Source organism: Acanthaster planci, linkage group LG04, assembly GCF_054643075.1.
Source record: "Acanthaster planci isolate LZ-2023a linkage group LG04, COTS_SCS, whole genome shotgun sequence".
NCBI classification, from domain to species: Eukaryota; Metazoa; Echinodermata; class Asteroidea; order Valvatida; family Acanthasteridae; genus Acanthaster; species Acanthaster planci.
Window position 1 is genome coordinate 6,550,638 of NC_141780.1, and position 17,550 is coordinate 6,568,187.

At 41.0% G+C, this 17,550-nt stretch overlaps 1 protein-coding gene across 1 annotated transcript; it reads right to left on the minus strand.

The window, feature by feature from the left end:
* Positions 1 to 7,467: 7,467 nt before the first annotated feature.
* On the minus strand, positions 7,468 to 13,645 carry LOC110973689 (neuromedin-U receptor 1-like). Its single transcript, XM_087136266.1, has one exon. It carries the CDS (start codon positions 13,065 to 13,067, stop codon positions 12,075 to 12,077), a length of 993 nt encoding a protein of 330 aa, XP_086992392.1. The 5' UTR covers positions 13,068 to 13,645; the 3' UTR covers positions 7,468 to 12,074.
* Positions 13,646 to 17,550: the final 3,905 nt, after the last annotated feature.

Here is a 17,550-nt window from a genome sequence, read left to right on the forward strand (position 1 = left end):
TCAAACTCCTTTGTTTACGTAACTTTTCTTTACAAATACAATTACCTGTCTGACCGTTTAACGTTTCTACTTTTAATCCAGGGGGTGAATTTTATACTGAACGTTGAAGTCTGTTTCACAACCCTAAACCTTGTTTGAAATGAATAAATACATCTCCGTATAGCCCGTTCGTTTTGTACGCTTGGCTCGTATAAAATTGCTCTGATAAGTAGACTGAAAAGAAAAAGTCTCATTCCAATTTTTAATGTGTCGTTGGTGCGCATAATACTCCCACACAAGATTCGCCCACTCCGTCCACACCTCTCCATGTAATTGGGAAATATAGTGACCGAAACTACTCTGTTTATCATAATATTATTCATTTGAATACATGGCAAAGGGGACGTAAACTTCATTGCCTGAAAACTTGTAATGAAATTGTAAAGAAACAAACAGTTGCTCAGTGCTATTCGTCCTCCTCTCCCCAGAATGCTCCAGGAAACTGGTCGACCATCTTGAAATCGGTACAGTGTCTCGCATTAGGATTCTTCACTGACTTTCTCCCTGATGGCTTACATGTACGTCTTTTTTTCCTTATAAAATCTACATTCATAAACGATGCTATATCTTGTACACTGTCACATTTGCTTCTTAATGCTTTTCCAAGGTTGCCCTAAGTCTTAAGAAATATATTATCGATATTGCGTGAGCACTCACTCATTTTTGATTTTTACAAAGCGAAGAAAAAGCTAATTGTCAAGCAAAAGCTGAACAAATAAAAGAATTAAATACTTTTCGTTTTCAGCCATGTTCTTCAGCCAAAGTATTTACTGCGTTGTTATTCATAGAAACACGGGCAAAATGCTTGTAATTGATGGTATACGTAACTGCTAGCCTTATGCATGTCAACAAGACTGATATGTAAAAATCGATTTCTGCTTTTTAAGACCCTGTAAAAGAATTGCGTGTCATTCGCTCCCTCTGAGGAATTCAACTGAATAAAATCACGCACGCATGAAATCGGGCGTTATAGACCGTACTTCGAGCTTGGATTCATCAGTGCTTATAATGGACTCGGGTTTTAAAGGTGCACAATGCCCTGATAAAATCACTCAAACTTCAACGTTTCCAATTATTTACTTTGGAAATAGATGGGTAAAAGGAAACAGCTCATGCCTTACAGTTAAGGAGAAATGATGAAAAGTGAGTTGTTTGCTTCAGACGCTGCTGCCATTTGGAAGCTTACTTCAAAGTATTTTCAAGCCACCCAACGATGAATGTGGTTGCCCTTTATACCAATGTCTTCGACCAGTAGAAGTTTGTTTCCTCATCTTCAGTAGCATTCTCTTTAAATTTTTGAGCCAGTGATTACTCATTTTTAACGGACGATTGGCCCGGCCACCCTCTTCTTTTGTGAATTTTTGTTTTGGAATCTACTGTCTCTCCTCTAACTTCCATGCCGTACACCTCAACATTCAGAAACGTGTTTCTTGCAAAAGCTGTACACGTACTCACAGAAGAGTCATTTTAAAAATTCAGGGTCCAAACGTGTGTTATTTTGGTGTCCCTTTTACACCTGACCTGTGTAATTTGACATGGAAATATCATTGAAATTGATTTCAAACCATTTCTGTTTGTTTGGCAAATAATTTGCATTAATTTGTCACTCTTGGAAGTTACAGAATATGTTCTGGATTGAAAAAATCATATGTCGGATGTGACAGGAACACGATAAAATTGGACCCCTAATTTATAGAATGACCCAGAAATCCCGGGTCCGAGGCCGGAACATACAGCCCTATCAGCGCGGCAGTGGTTGGCCCAGGAAGCAGGCTAGGCGTGTCAGTCGCAGCATGATAGGAAGTGCCCATTTCGTAGCACAATGGACGACAATCAAAATTATTGCCCTAAATAAACCACTAATTGACGGCTTTTAGTACAGACCTCACAGCGACAGGCAATACACATGTTTGGACATTTTGAACCGAACTGAAGGAAACATACGGAAACAGCGGCTCTCCGGCTCCAACCGCTCGATTCTCAGGAGTCAATATTTCTACCTTCAAAATTGCTTTGCTCAACAATTACACACAAATTGCTCAATCTGAGGGAATGGTTGTTTGAAGAATGTATTTCTTTTTATAGTCCAAAAGGACCGTGTGTACCTTTAATGCAAAGTACGGTATAAAATTACAATCCAGCGTGTCATGACGGAGACGTCACCGAAGGTCTAATCCCTTTCTGCCGTGCTGGAAGAACAAATTGACTTTATCAGCGTCTTGACGTCACATTTAATTCCAAACTTGCTCGGTGTCCGTCCACCTTCTGTTACAGCGAATTCACGTGAGTAGGTTTCCTTGATTTGGTTGTGTCCCGCCAGTTTCCCAGAGCTTGTAACGTTTCCGATTATTTGACACTTTATTACACTTCATGAACACGTCGAAATTGAAGTTCATGATCTGGAAGGATTCCTCATTTGAATTTTACTTGGGAACATGTTATGTGAAATTCTCAACTCCTGTTCAATGTAAGGAAACTGACACCTCTTTTTGTTCCTCCCAATGAAAAAGTGCACTCAAATTATAAACATACTGAAACATTCTGTGATGTTCCTGAGAACTGGGAGCGCTGTAGAAACATTATTCTCTATCAAAATGGTGAATTTCCAGGCTGTTCAATAAAACTATTTTCAGGAAAACGTCCATCACTGGCCTATGTTCTTGAGCTGAGACAACAGAGAGTCACCCAGGTAAATAAAATTCAGACGGCAAAATATCCCAAAACAGTTCAAATTATGATGCAGAAATAAATATAACCGTATATCTTTCTGCGTTCGCATAAAAACCTAAAAGGTATCTAATTCCCTAAAAGTGGCATAAGAAAACTTTATGATCACGTTAAATGGGACAATGGAGACAGAGTGTATCAAACATTACAGTGCCTTGGTCCCTCAAGATAAAATCTTTTTTTTGACATTGCCAAGTTAAAGTCAGTGAAGCTGACAGAGGTGTGTATGGGGCACTAGGCAATATGTTAAATATGCTAAGGCGCTGGGGAAAAGAAAAGAACGGAGAACGGGCTTTGTATACAGCGCTGCCTATACACACCCGCGCTGTCTGATGTTTGCCGCTTGACGGTAAATTGCCAATTTTGCGCCTGGTTTTTCTAGCGAGAAGTGGGGAAAACGCAAGAAATTCGTTATTAGGCAAAGCTGGTTGCTGTAATTCTCAAATCGCTGGGTCATGAATGCTCTTGTTTGGTAATTTGGTTTGTAATATTTACTTCTGTGGTCCAGATATTTCTCAGTATTGAGCTCTTATAAAAAAATGTCAAATTCCACCGAAAGTGTCACAGACCAGGCCATAATCGAAAATCCTTTCACAAGTCCGTCGCACGGCCAGTCGCACGGACAACCGATGAAAAAGGAATTATCTTATAAATATCTTGTGAAATCAGTGGCATAACTAAGATTTTACTAGTGGGGGCACGAAGGGGGTACCAGCATCTGGGGGTGGGTACCAGCTTTCAGCGGTGAGGTTTTTTGGGCAGGTTTTGGTTAGCCTTGTTTAATATCCATTCATCCGTTGCTTTTTTTTCAGTGGGGGAGGGGGGCACATGGGGCACCGGGAATTTGTGGGGGGCACGTGCCCCTCAGGCCCCCCGTGGATGACTTGCTCTGAAGTCGTCTGTTATAGCATCATAGTGCTTACTATACTGTGTCTCCTATATTCATGGGGCGGATAATTTCCCCCTTGTTATTAATGATAAAGAAATCCTTGGTTCAAGAGAATATCGACATTCTCTATTTAACGGGAGAGCACACTGTTCAGTTTATAAAGCTATGCACCTGCCTCGGGGATGCATTCTTTTTCTCTGTGTTCCTCCCTTTGCTAAGCTTCCTCCGTCGTCATTCCGGAGCGGAACCCCTTGATCAACCCAATCATTGCCTGTTTAATACCGAGGCCGCTGCGTTGCTCCCCGGCGTGGTTAAGCTGAGACCCCGCCACTTCCTTCTGCAGATGTTCAGGGTGGAATTCATCGATTATTATATTACTAATAAAGCCATGCTATTTTTTATTCTCTCACTTTCATGGACCATAGATTAGTTCATTCCTCAACAGTGTCGCAGTAATCCGCAGGGTCCCACCTGCACCTGTGTAAACCTCTGCCGCCCAACTCAGGCGATGGAATATCAATTTCATCATCCACAAGAGAGGCCGCTAAAATGTTGGCCACAGTCATCAAATTAAGTGCTTCTAAAACGGGGCAACTCCAATAGCGTGTAAGTAAAGGGAGAGCAATACGAATGTGGTTGACTCTACTCGTCGTGGTTGTTAGAGTTGGAATAGCACAAATTACATGTAAGTGGTATGGCCTCGAATTTAATTTTACATTATTATCCACGCATTTGCAGAATAGAGATTTATCTCTACAATCCTCAAGATTTTTCGTCTGAAGCTCTATTTTGCCGCTAGACCCGAATGCGTGTGACATGAGAACGTTAAATGAAATGTTAGACGTGTGCAAACTCTTAGAACGTGATTTCAATCATTTAGCTTTTTGGCTTTCAATTTTGCCAGAAGTCAGAATTTAAGGTAGGGGGCCTTTCACGTGGGAGTTATTATCGCTATGTATTTCTAGCTCGTACAAGGGGGACTTTTGATATGTATTACACAAATGGAGAAAGAATGTAATTGCCTGTTCCGGCAAAAAGCATACCAGATTGTCCACAGACAAATGCAGAGAGTGAAGCAAAGGTCTGCACGGTGCCAATTACAATTTTTATTGCAGAACTCTGCCTACAGAGTTGCCTTGGAAAAGAGACTCCGTCCACGAGGGCGAGAAAGGAGAGAGACTTGGCATGTGCCTCCTGGGTCTCCGTTGATACCCAAAGACCCTCCGGGTTACTGAAATAGCAACGATGGCGATAATGCTGCTGATGCATATTGTGGTCATGATTAAGTGTACAAGAAGACAGAATGAGGTTAACGTCAACAGAATCAAACGGAGATTTCCCTCTCATGACTTCAAAGAAAACATCGTTAAAGCTTCACGAAGAGGCAGATTATGTCAAAATGCATTCTTTTCCGATTTCACTTTTCCCCTACTTTGAAATATCGTACTTAACAATTTTCACGTTTCTATACACATAATATAATAAATGTAAATAAAAATTATGCCAGGGGCTAACATCTCGATATCTGAATTTTGCATTTTCACGAAGAGACACAAATCTGCAAGAACAGTGGTATTAAATTGGTATTTATTTAATTACCTGGGTGTTATCAGACGACTACATCCTGGCTGGTGTAGTCCCATTATAAAACCTGGAGCGTTAAACTAACACCAGAGTTTTTGCAGCGTATTACCCGAAAAAGTTGAAAAGTAAGTCAACCGAGATTCGCTTCCACAGAGAGGTACATAATCATTTAGCTTTCTGGTACGATGGTTTAAGTGCTATATGAACAGCCCCCATCACAACAGCCAAAAATGCGGGCATTTCACAATAGTGCGCCTCCAAGAGTTTGCAACGCGTTGACAAGTCACAGTGCGCAAAATATGTCGACCCAGTCCGCGTAAAGGGTCGACAGATTTCGCACACTGTGATTGGTCAACTGCGTTGCCAACTCTTGGAGGTGCATTATTGTAAATCGCCTGTATTAAGGCGCGTTCTACCACGGTCACAGATTTTACGAATGCAAGAGAGCAGAGTAAAATAATTACTGCGGACCAATGCCTTTAATTTCATTGATTGTCTTCATCATCAAAGTGCCAAGTCGAACAAACACAACTTAATTAAGCAATTGGTATGGAGTACCATCTTATGTCTTCACAATTCGGAAGAAATTTTCGAGTAAGCTGTTCAATTCTCCAACGTATACAACAGTTGGGTCTCCCCGTCCTGCCATGTTGCAGTGCCGCGGTACCCGTATCCTTGCACTCACAAAATGTTTTACATTTTCTTCGTGCTGTGCCGTAATATAAAAAAAAATCTATTTTTGATCTCGTCTTTGGGAACGAGAGAAAAAGTTTTCTCTCAGGCGACCTGCTGTTATTTTGCGACAGTAACATTACGGAGAAATTACGAAAAAAATGGCCCAGTTAGAAATTAAAAGAAGCAGAACCCTGCAGAAAAAAAACTGCTTCACTGTCCCCCACCGCACATCCCTACACGAATTAACGTGGTACCAGCGCGGCTACAAAACCTCGTACCCAAGGTTACAAAATCATAAGGCATCGGAAACAACACATCTAGTGTGGGTACGATCAAGGTTATCAATTTTTATCGCACGGCAACAATCGCCAATACACTCGGTTATAAACGATACATGCGTGCTCGTGCACGCGATCAATCCTCGACCAATAAAAATTCACTATCTGGGGCCGTGGTATAACAAAAATCGTTATGACATTCAAAGCTGCACGCGTAAACATGCGTGCCCCTTCCCTGTGGAACAAAAGAGCGTCAATGTAGGAAAACATGTATTTTCGTTTCCACTAACAGACGCACATCTTTACTAATTGATGTTGGCTAATGAACCACTTTGTCCAATCTAATTAGTGGATTCAGCCAACATTTTACCTCTCCGGTCATTTTAGGGTTGCAAATTTTGCATTTTGTCCGTCAAAATCAATGAGTGGCTCTTTGTGAAAACAGTGACGATATAGGAGACATGTGTTAATGTATGCTGTAATTGCTTGTGAAGCGTTCTTTGAAAGTGCTTTAGGTTTCGAGAAGTTTCTCCTTGAGACGTGGCAGCCCAGTTCCAATGACTCATCGACCATTATGTCATTGTCCTATACAGTGCCCCAACGCTCTGGAGCAATGTAAAGTGAACAATCGCTAAAGCACTTTCGATCGTCTCGGAAGGAGAGACAAAGACGAGCATTTATTCATTTTTACGTTTATCTTTTGTTACGTGTGTCAGATGTGTTGTAGTAACTCTTACCCTTTTTCTTCTGGGAGTGTAAAATCATGCACCTGTATTTAGTTTCTTGTTATAAAAGGAAAAATGATACATGTAATGCTTTCAAATTCCATCGTATTAGTGATTGACTCTTTGATTGTTGTTGCATTTCGGTATCGTCAAAATTGCTCGTCTTTTCCTTTAACAAATAGGATCAAGATACGATCTCCTGAAATAGCATAAGTCAATTTCTAATACGGGGGGTACTTTGAACAAATTAATTTTAACACAGAAGATACCAAAAACACGAAATCCATCTTGGTCTAATCAACATGGTTAATTAGTTATCAAAAGTGTGTACGTTCAGAGATTAGCTTTAAGTCACAAGCTCTATGACACTGTACTTGGCTTGAAGATTTTTGGCTGAATCAATTCAGATATGAAATGTTACTGAATCTGATCAAACTCAAAGTAAGGTTTATACACAATTGTATTACGTTGGAACTTTTTTTCTCTTTATCGTGCAATACAAATTAACACAAATGTACATCAACCATCATGCATTTGAAAAACTGGTTTATTGTAGAAGTGACTATGTACGATTTGAAATTTACATAACGTAGAGAGTTATTTGTATAACTATATTTTTATGTATAAGAGAGTTATTTATATAAAGTAGAGAGTTATTTCATAGTTTCAGCAATGAAATGATTGTTTTTTCAATTGGCGGTGTTCTTCTCAAGTGCAAAATGCAAAGTAAATAAAACAATTATTACGCCTCTGTTACGCCACAGCGTTCAAACAGGAACAAAAGAGTATTGTGGCGGAGGAGGATGGGGAATGTGTAGATTAGGTAATTACTTATCTCTCTGATAAAGCAAAATATTCTTCCCTTCCGGAATTCAGAGCCCCTCAAATTTTGTTACAGGTTTTAGTTTACAGTGTAAATTTAAGTCAAATTAGATTACAACAAATGACATGACAGGGTTTATTTCCCGACCGGCATCTTGTAATCACATTTTAACGTGTTTTGCATTTTGGCTCACTTAAAGGCCAAACTGTTTGTGGAACTGTTTGCGCTGTGTGGATCAGAAAAGTTGTGGTTTGTTGCACGCAAATCGATACAAAGAGCGCTTCCAACAACAAAAATCACAAATCAAATAAATTATTGCCGCTCACAAAGTTCGGTGTAAAGTTGCCCACTGACAAATGAAAGGAATAGGCCTACCCGTAGAGGTAATAATTTCATTACAATGCCCTCGGCAAAGCATCAAGCAATTATCTTCTTTCGTTTGTATGAGTACTTCTGAAGTTCTTACCAAGGACAGATGCTTTCCGCCAGTCGCTATAGTCGCCAGTCGCTTGCTATAAATGCATTTCAGAATTTTGATTGTGTGTGTAAGATTAATTTAACAAAACAACTTTCACAAGAATATTGAATAACGAAGTTACCTAAAATGTGTTAGCTATAATGGTAGGCTACCGGGCATGTTGTGAATATCAACAACAAAAGCTCGTAGGTCGGAATTCACCACAAAACCGCACCGTCTGAAATGGTCTGTCGTACTAAAGTCTACACAAAGGGCGCTTCCTCATGAAACAACTCAAAAGTCAAATAGAACTCCCACAAAGCGCGACGAAAAATTACCCACTGACAAAAATACCGTAAATGCCATTTTACTGCAGTGCCCTTACATGGCAAAAAATTAAGCAGTCATCTCCTTTCGTATGCAGAGTCAAATGTTATTGTGTGTGAAGGAACGAAACAATTAACTTTTCCAAAGGTTAAACATACGTTAGATGTGGTACTTTCTCTATTGGAAATAGCGTGAATAACAGTTCCTCCAAAAGAACTCATCACAAAACCGCGCTCTCAGAAAAAAAACATTAAAATGTTGTAATATTTTTGCGGTAAGAATCCCGTTTAAAGATTATTCCCGTAACTATTACAAAATTTGGAAAATTTATAAATCCTACATTGCTCATATGCAATGACAGTTTAAAGAATCTTTCATAAACGCGTTTTCAGGGAGCCTTGTGTCCGTGTAAGTTAGAGAGTTTTCATTGAATTTGCACATGTGGAGATTCAAACGCGGCTAACGCTTGCTGATGTACCGAGCGGATCAATAACGTGCATATTGAAAGGCGGGATTTCTTGGAAAAACCGGTAGGTAGTCCCTATGTCTTTTCTGATACTTCCCCACGTGGAAACGATCGGGAGGGTCTAGCGGTGTTTCCCGGGGATTTAGTTGTGCAAAAACTTCCAAGGTAATAATCCTGTAGACTATAGGTATGGTTGTATTTTCCACGGAAGCGTATAAGGGCCACTTGCAATTTTTTTTTTTTGAATTACTATCTCGCTGCGGCGAGTTATAAGATTTTCCCGCGGCGTCAAATTGATATCCAGCCACAGCGAATATCTCAATAGTTTGATAAGTCCTATTCAGCGCGACGTTTTCAAATGTATCTTTAGGGTGAAATGCATTGAGATTTGGTTTTAGATTGCTAATTGGAACAAAAAAAGATGTTACATTTCAACCTTGCTTGTTTTCCAACAGAAAAGAAAACAAAATCTTATTTTGTGGTGTGAATTTCCGCATTCAGATGAGGGACAAACTGTTTTTAATTCATTCCTATACTTTCCAATGCCATACAAAGGCAAGCGTCCTTGAAAGTTACAGTTGAACTTTCATCAGTCGAAATTTATTAATTTATAGTACTTAAAATGGAGATAAAAACAAAACTTTTACGAAGGCAATGCATGAAATAACTCACAGCTTTGGACACTCAAAGCATTTTAGGTTACTTAGTGCCCTAATACTTATAGTATAAGTGTACACGCGTCATGCCCACCGAGCCAGAAGTGTCGACCCGTGTTTCGATGTTAATAGACTCCATCCAGTAAGTTCTCGGCAAAATATATGTTATGCATTTGCCCTTCCCAGCGCTCAGCGCTGTGTGGGTAGTTTGTGACAAGTGAAGGTATGGACGTGAGGTCAAAGAAGCTGGGGGTTTTGATCCAGTTGATAAAAAAGTGTGTGTTGATTTCCCTTTCACCTTCACTTCATTTTTTTTGACTATTGAAATCTCCTAAATCATGGCAGATTTTAATGTGAGAATGATATCAACATTGAGGTTTGTTCCCAACACGTACAACACTGGCTAAAAAGTTGAATGGGCGTCGCAAGATTTTGTTTCGGCGGGGGAGGGGGCGAACCGTCTTGTTAAAACAATAACATTTAACTGCGAGAAGAGGGTCGATTTTCTTCTTTTCTCCAGCAAATAATTATATTCTATTTCATTTCTTTGGCTGTTTTCTTTTTTCCCGTTCTTTTCAGGGTTCCCCCTCGCGGCCCCTACGTAAATAGGATTGTTTAAAGTATAAATGAAAAGGCGCCGTAATCCTTTCAACAGGCAGTCTACGAGGGAGTTAAAGTAGTCTATACCACTTCTTGATATGGAAATTAATACCACCAAAACATATTTCGTTAGTTTCCTTTTGTGTTGGTTGAATCAAGGTTGTTTAAATCAATCTGAAGCCCAATTTCACTGCATTCCACCCTGATTAAACATCTGAGTAAGACGGCACGTTAAATAAGATTTGTGAAACTACTGAAGTACTTCAAGCCGCGGGATTTCAATTTAACTCCGCGGCAAGATCATATAATTTGCTGCGGCAAGATACACATTCAACAATTTAACTCGCCACGGCTAGATAATCCGCCCCGAGCTGAAGTGCACACCCAACCGGCGAAAAGAAAGACTGGTGGTTACAAGCAGGGGCCAATTTCATAGAGCTGCTTAAGCACAAAATTTGAAAACCTTGCTTGATAAATCAGGTAACCAGCCAAAGTTCCATGCGATGTATAATGTTTTGAGATTGTACTTAGCTGTTTTTTGGCTAGCATGACAATCAGATAGAGTTTTATCTGGTAACCATTGTTTACTAAGCAGAGTTTTTTCCCGTTTAAGCAAATTTTGTGCTTAAGCAGCTCTATGATATTGGCCCCTCAGGTTCTTGCGCGCGTTCTGCATATACGCAAAGACCATAGAGTACAGCATCGAAGTGACTACGTCACACGCCCAATCTTGTGTGTAAAAGGCATTAGCGCAAGAACCAGCTCGTGAACCAGTTCGTTTGTACGGCATTTACTGGTTCTAAGTGATGTAGTTACACGTACTCAGCATATTTTTGCGCGTAATGGCGCTCCTGTGGGGTGAGTACAAAAAAAACCCCCAAAGAGACAGTGACTCGGAAAAAAATGTTGCAAGTGGCCCTTATACGCTTCCGTAATTTTTTTCCTTCACCAAGCAATATCATGGGACGAAAACCTTAGGCTAATGGAATACCGTCTGCTGCATTCCTTCCCCTAATACTGAAATAACCTTTGTGGCAAGAATTATTCAAGAGAAACTGCGAAACGCCATTGTCATATAAGGGAACGTACGTATAGAAGTGTCTACATAAGATATGCCTTAAATATGAGTAGTCCAATCTATGTAGAAATGGAACATGCATGTGCATGCATGGGAACAAAAATGAAGAACAATCTTCGCTTTTGAAACACTCTAATCTGAGGCATCGAATCCTACCAATGCCGCAGGGTCGCGGCATCAATTTACTTGAAACTGCGCACGATGAACGCTCTATATAATTATTCTGAATCATTGCACCATAACCCACCTTTCGGCATTTAGAATCGCGGTCATTTTTCATAGCGATCTTCGTTTTGGTGGTGACATCACAAGGAAAAGTTTGAAGCAGTGGGGCGCCTTTTCGGAACTGTTCCTATTTAAATATCCCGAAAGGTGAGCGAATATCTCCGTGGAACTTCTACAGCGGTTAACAAACAAACATCTCAAACCTTATCCAGCATGTGTCATATACAATGATTACATTTTTTCAGATATAATTTTAATGGACATTGAATTCCATCAAAACCAAACAATTTTTGAAGCAATCTTTCTAAGTTTAGTGTAAACCTATAATTTTCATTTTGTAATATGCCGTCCTGGTAATACATTTTAACAGTTAAATTCTTAACGTGCAGTGCAGAGAAAATACTCATAATTAGCTTTTTGTCCTTAGATTGACTAGTTTGCAAGATACTTGCAATTGTTTTTTTTCCCTTCAGATGTCCGAGGGAAAGCCTGGACGGTGATGATCAAATAATGCCTCTGTGAAGTTCATCGTGTGGTTTGCGTGAATGTTGCTGAATTTGACGGGTTCTCGCGGTTTATACGTCCGCGGCAAAACACCTCCCGCAGCCCCTTACGGAATTGGCGATACTTGAAGGCGTAGATGACCGGATTAACGCAGCAGTTTGCGGCTACCATCGCCACAGACAGCAGATAGTACCACTCGTCGTACTGCAGCGTCCAGCCGAGGTTGAACATGAGAAAGATCACCTGGTTCGGAGTCCAGCACACAAGGAACGTGACGAACACGATCCATAGCATCTTGAAAGTGTTGCGTCTGGCCCGGAGCAGGGATTCCACCATGCCTGCCGGTTGGGCGGTATCCGCTGCGGATGCTCCGGTAGCAGGACCACTGGCAGCCGCTGGTGCAGGTCCAACCCGAGCAGCTCCTCGCTTGAGCTCTACACCGATGCGAATGTACGCAAACAGCATCACTGCCACGGGCACCACATACTGAAGGATGGCCGTCAAGCTCCCTATGACTTTCGACCGATACTCAGCACTGGAAGCGCACGCCCCGTCTTTCACCTTGAAGATGGTGAGGTTGTAACACTTGATAACAGTGGCAAACACCCAACATCCCGCCATGACTGCACCGACTTTTAGCCGGGGATGGTTGGCGAAGGCTTTCTGATACTTGAACGGGTGAACGATGGCAAAATATCGCTCCATGGTCAGTGACAGCAAGTTGAATGTGGATATCACATACAGGAGAAAAAGTACAAAGTTGGAAAACCAGACGTGGCACACTATCCACCCTAGTGCATCGTTTGGCACGGGGTCCGGCAGCGGCGCTTCGCTTTGCAGAAGAATCATGGTTGCACCAAGTAGATCTACGACAGCCTGGTGACAGATGAAGGCGTTGGTGCGAGTCTGCATCGCCGAGACTTTGCCGATGACTATGCACACCAGACCGTTGCCTAAGATACCGACAATTCCCACGAAGGTCTTAAAGATACGGAGTGCTAATATCTCCTCCATGCTGCCTAATTGTACTTCTCACTATTCCTCAACACAGGTTGGGTATTATTTCTGTCTAGACAAATGCATCCAACCTCTTTCATGCACACGAAATAACTACGTAGTCACCTCGTGATATTAAATCTTGTTCCTTTCGATCACGTGACCATGGATGCTCAGTGTTGCATATGTAGTGCCAGTATTGGGTCGACAGTGCGGACTGGACAGCAGCCAATCAAGGATTTTTTCAAGGGGATCACTCGCTTTTTCAAGCGAAGGAGTGAGGAGCTGCGGTCAGATCGTACATGAACCAAAGCCCGTTGGGCATGGACCGGCACGTGCGATATTTTGGGGTTTTAAGGGAACTGAAAACTCAGTCTTTCAATCATTTTGTAAAATATTAACTGAAGGAACCGTACCGTACTTATCTTGTTAATAATACATTTTAGGCTTCTAAAATAAAATGCTAATACAAGCAGTGGCCTTGTTAATCACATTGTGTATAAAGCCGACAGCAAGTCTTGCGACTAATGTCAGCAGTGTGCGTTAAAGAGTATTTAAAGCTACAAATTAATAGAGGAAATTGAATTTATTTCAAATCAGACCTTTCCCAAGGGGAGACTAAAAGATGTGGTAAAACAAGTTTAATTTATTTATTTACTTATTTATTGGTTTGCTTTTTAATTTAAAGTTTCTAGTTCGCCACAGGATTTGAACCCCTGTATACGAATCTTTTACACATAGGCAAGCTAGTCCAGCCCTCTTCCCTTCTTTTGTCTTCATGTCATCTGAAGTATTTTTGTTGTGTACACAGTTCCGCATGTATACCGTAGATTATAAAGTACCGATACAATAGGCAAGCTTGTAGCATAGTACGTTACTGCTAAAGCCTCGCTTATAGACGGTGGGAAGTCGGGTCGGGCTGTTCGCGACCATCACTTTATCTTGAGAGGGCCTGGCCTGACAATCGCGCAAAGTCTATCTTTTTCTTGTAGATGTACATGTATTGGGGTCACTTTAAAGACTTCAACGGTATACCAGCACAAACAGAAAGGGAAGGGGCGCCGTAGCATTTTCGAAGAGGCGCTTTAAGTGGAATTGAACACTAACATATACAAGCAGGGCATACCTGTAAAAGTGAGAATTTTGGCGTCCCTCTTTTATTCGCAGCTCAGTTTCATGCAAATGGGTATACTGTTCTTTCCACGAATGTGTAACTAATCCTCACTGACTGGCATTCATGCACTAAGGACCGATCGTGAGGCAGCAGCGTGATACAAGTAAACGGCCATAACAACAAACCTTTGGTAACATTCAATATGTATTTATGATGCATGTACGTTTCACAAGATCTGATTTTGGGTAGCCGCGATCATGAGGGTCAGTCTGGTGTCATCCCAAGGTTTAAACAAAGTCAACAAGGGAACTCTGAGATTAAATCAATATTTTACAGACCGCAAATGCAACCTGCATCTGGGTCATAGTGATGATATTTGACTGCCGGCAGAAGGAATGCCATCACTGTCATTAGTGGCTGCGAGTAGTCCACTCAATTCCCACTGTACCGTTGCAGTGCGCCATGTTATGGTGAGAGGACTATTCATATCCCAAAGTATTGCCGTCATGTGGATGGTAACGACCTACAACCACACTCTAGAACCATGGCTACATCCAAATCGGTTGTCTAGAGCTATTGGTGTAGGTCTTCACTGTATTAAGAAAATACGCGGAGACGCGCCGACAATAGATGTAGCCATAAGTTCTGGAAGCCAGTTTTGGAGGCAACACAAAGACGCACACGCAGTGAGGGCCACAAGATGGAAACTAAATTAAATTTTACGAAAAGTAATGTGAGTCATACCTGAAATGAATCTGGTTTGAAATGACCTTAAGCTTATTCCAACTATACAACTAAATTAACTAGATGGCGTCCCACCAGCACCAGGCAAAAACACGAGACCCTCATATGATTTCATCAATTTTCGTAGCGAGCACATACTAGTAAATCCAGTCACGCGTGGACGTCAATCGAATGCTGAAATTGTAGTTCTTGTTCAGAACTAAGCCCATTTAGGAGCTTGCATTTGCCTGTTATGGTATTGTTTAAGTAGAGAGGTTGGTATTAAAACAAATATCATCATCAGGTATTTTTATGGAATTTGGGCTTCGATCACGATTTCCACTGGTTTTATCGGATTGAATTTGAGTAAACAGTATGGTTTTTTGAAACAGTGGCCATTGCAAAACCTGGACGTCATAAATCTTAATATAGGCCCTGTTGCTTCCCTGCCGTGTGCTTCAACTTCGTGTATTGGTTCAGGGTCCTAATGGCCCACTCTGTGCGCGCCCTTTAATAATTACATCTCATTAGAGTTATAATGCACGCGACTTTTCTCCTTTAAAACGGATTTTATTAACTTCAGATAAATTATGGAAAATCCACTTTTTTGTCTGTGTGTCTGATTGAAACTTTAACTAAATTGCATGTTTTTTTATATTAGAGTAGAAGGAAGTGATGGAGACATATGACACGTGTCACTTGCTGGAGGCTGCTTATTCAAATGTATGGGTGATGCGTACGTAGTGATAAGCAGTGTAACGCTGTTGATAGGAGTCGGCGTTTAGCCACGAGTGCGTGCCCAACCTATCTGGCTCACTGTCACTCCATGTTATGCCAGCGTTGTTACTTGACCGGACAGCGTTCGCCGTGTATAAATCATTTTATCGCTTAAATCTATAAAATGTAGTATGTCCAAGGACAGATCCAGAAACAAATTTTCAGCTGGATATTTTCAAGGGGGGGATGTAAAACATTTCGAAATCTTTTACTGATTTTGGAAGAGGGGAAATTAATTTAATCCCCCAAATCGGCTTTCTTTCATAATAAGAAAGAGAGAGAGAAAAAAGCATTTCAGGGGCCTCCCCGGGCGATAGCAGGTTTGTAAGGCTTGTGGATAAATCGTACAGCCAGAGTCGGAAGTTCAAATAAATAGTAAGCTTTTCGGTCCGGTGTTAAATTCGATTGATATTGAGTTATTGACTCAGCCTTGGTATTTTCAAACTCAATATTCCTCGCTCGCACAGCGATTCTGTTTGGTTTTGCGATAATGGAAGAATTAATCCGCTTTCATTAAACCCTGAAGATCGCGTGCTAAAAGGTTTGGGTTTTCAGTTTTCCGCTGTATGCGTAGCTTAAAAATATTAAGCTAAAGCAAACAAAATGGGACTTGAGCTCAAGAATGAGCGGTTCTGTTATTAAGTGTTTTTTATAGTAAAGACCAAATGCAGTAGCTTCATGGCACGATCACGAAATTTACTGGTTCTCAACTTTTCAACACTAATTATACCTGAAACAGTCGTCCTGGCTTACACATACGTCAGAAAAAGTGGCGAGCAAGCGAGAATATCCCAAAACATTGCACCATAAACCCTTTATACTTTCCTGTGATCACTCAACCGTTGCTCTTACATATTAAAATAGATTTTTTCTTGTTAGCCCTGACACTCAACCGAATAAATTTTCATTTTATCATCATCATCATCGCCATTCAAGCAACCGATAACCATGGTCGGGGGAAGGACGGAAGCTTGGACAGTGTGACAGTCAGGCTTGTGTCAAATGTCGTGCTTCTGCTGCGTCAAATTGAAAATTTTACTTAATTCCGACAGAAGCACGACGTTTGACCCAAGCGTCAGAGATCTCCACAGCCCCCTGTCCATTTCTAGCGTAGCAGGGTTAAAGTGTTATTTATAATTAACCGAACACCCAAAACAAAGCAGCAATGTCGAGTGAACTCGTCCTTAAACCGAGTTTTATTTAGCAGCGTCTAGAGTGTGTTTATTTTCAGGTCCCGTTGTCCAACATTAAGGGAAACAGTAAAAGTGACTTTGCTCTCAACGCTTTGCGTTGTCAGACCTTGAGAGGATGGAATTCTGGTAAACTTTCAGAAATTATTGTGGTGCCCTTTTAGGAGTAAAAGGGTAGATGCAATCAATTTTTTAAGTACAGACCTTCAAAATGTACCTTTGTGTCTCAGTAAACCTTATTTTAACTCTCGTTACACTGTGTTAAAGGGCATTTTGCCGTTTTGAAATAGGAGTGTAAAAGAATTTTCATGCATTGAAGAAGAGTACGAAGTTGCAGCAAAATTGTGTTTAAGAAAAGCTTATTGTAGCTACATTTTAAGCGTTCAAGCAGAGTAGGGACAGGGAAGACAAGTGACTCCGGGAAATCCTTGCCTCTCCCCTTGAAGTTTTAAAATGTGCATAACGTGTGAACTGCAGTTCATTTCGCTTCAGTGCCCCCCCCCGAACAAAATGTGTGCAGCAATGGCTGCCCCTTCAAAAATCTCACTCTGGTTGCTTCTGGAAGGTACTAACGTTAATGTTACAATATACAAGTACCATTTGTGACGGTTGAATTGATCTGGAAATGAAAGAGCATTGCATTGCGAGCCAGAAAGACAATATTAGGGTTCGGGATTTCCGGATGGTCATTTGGCAA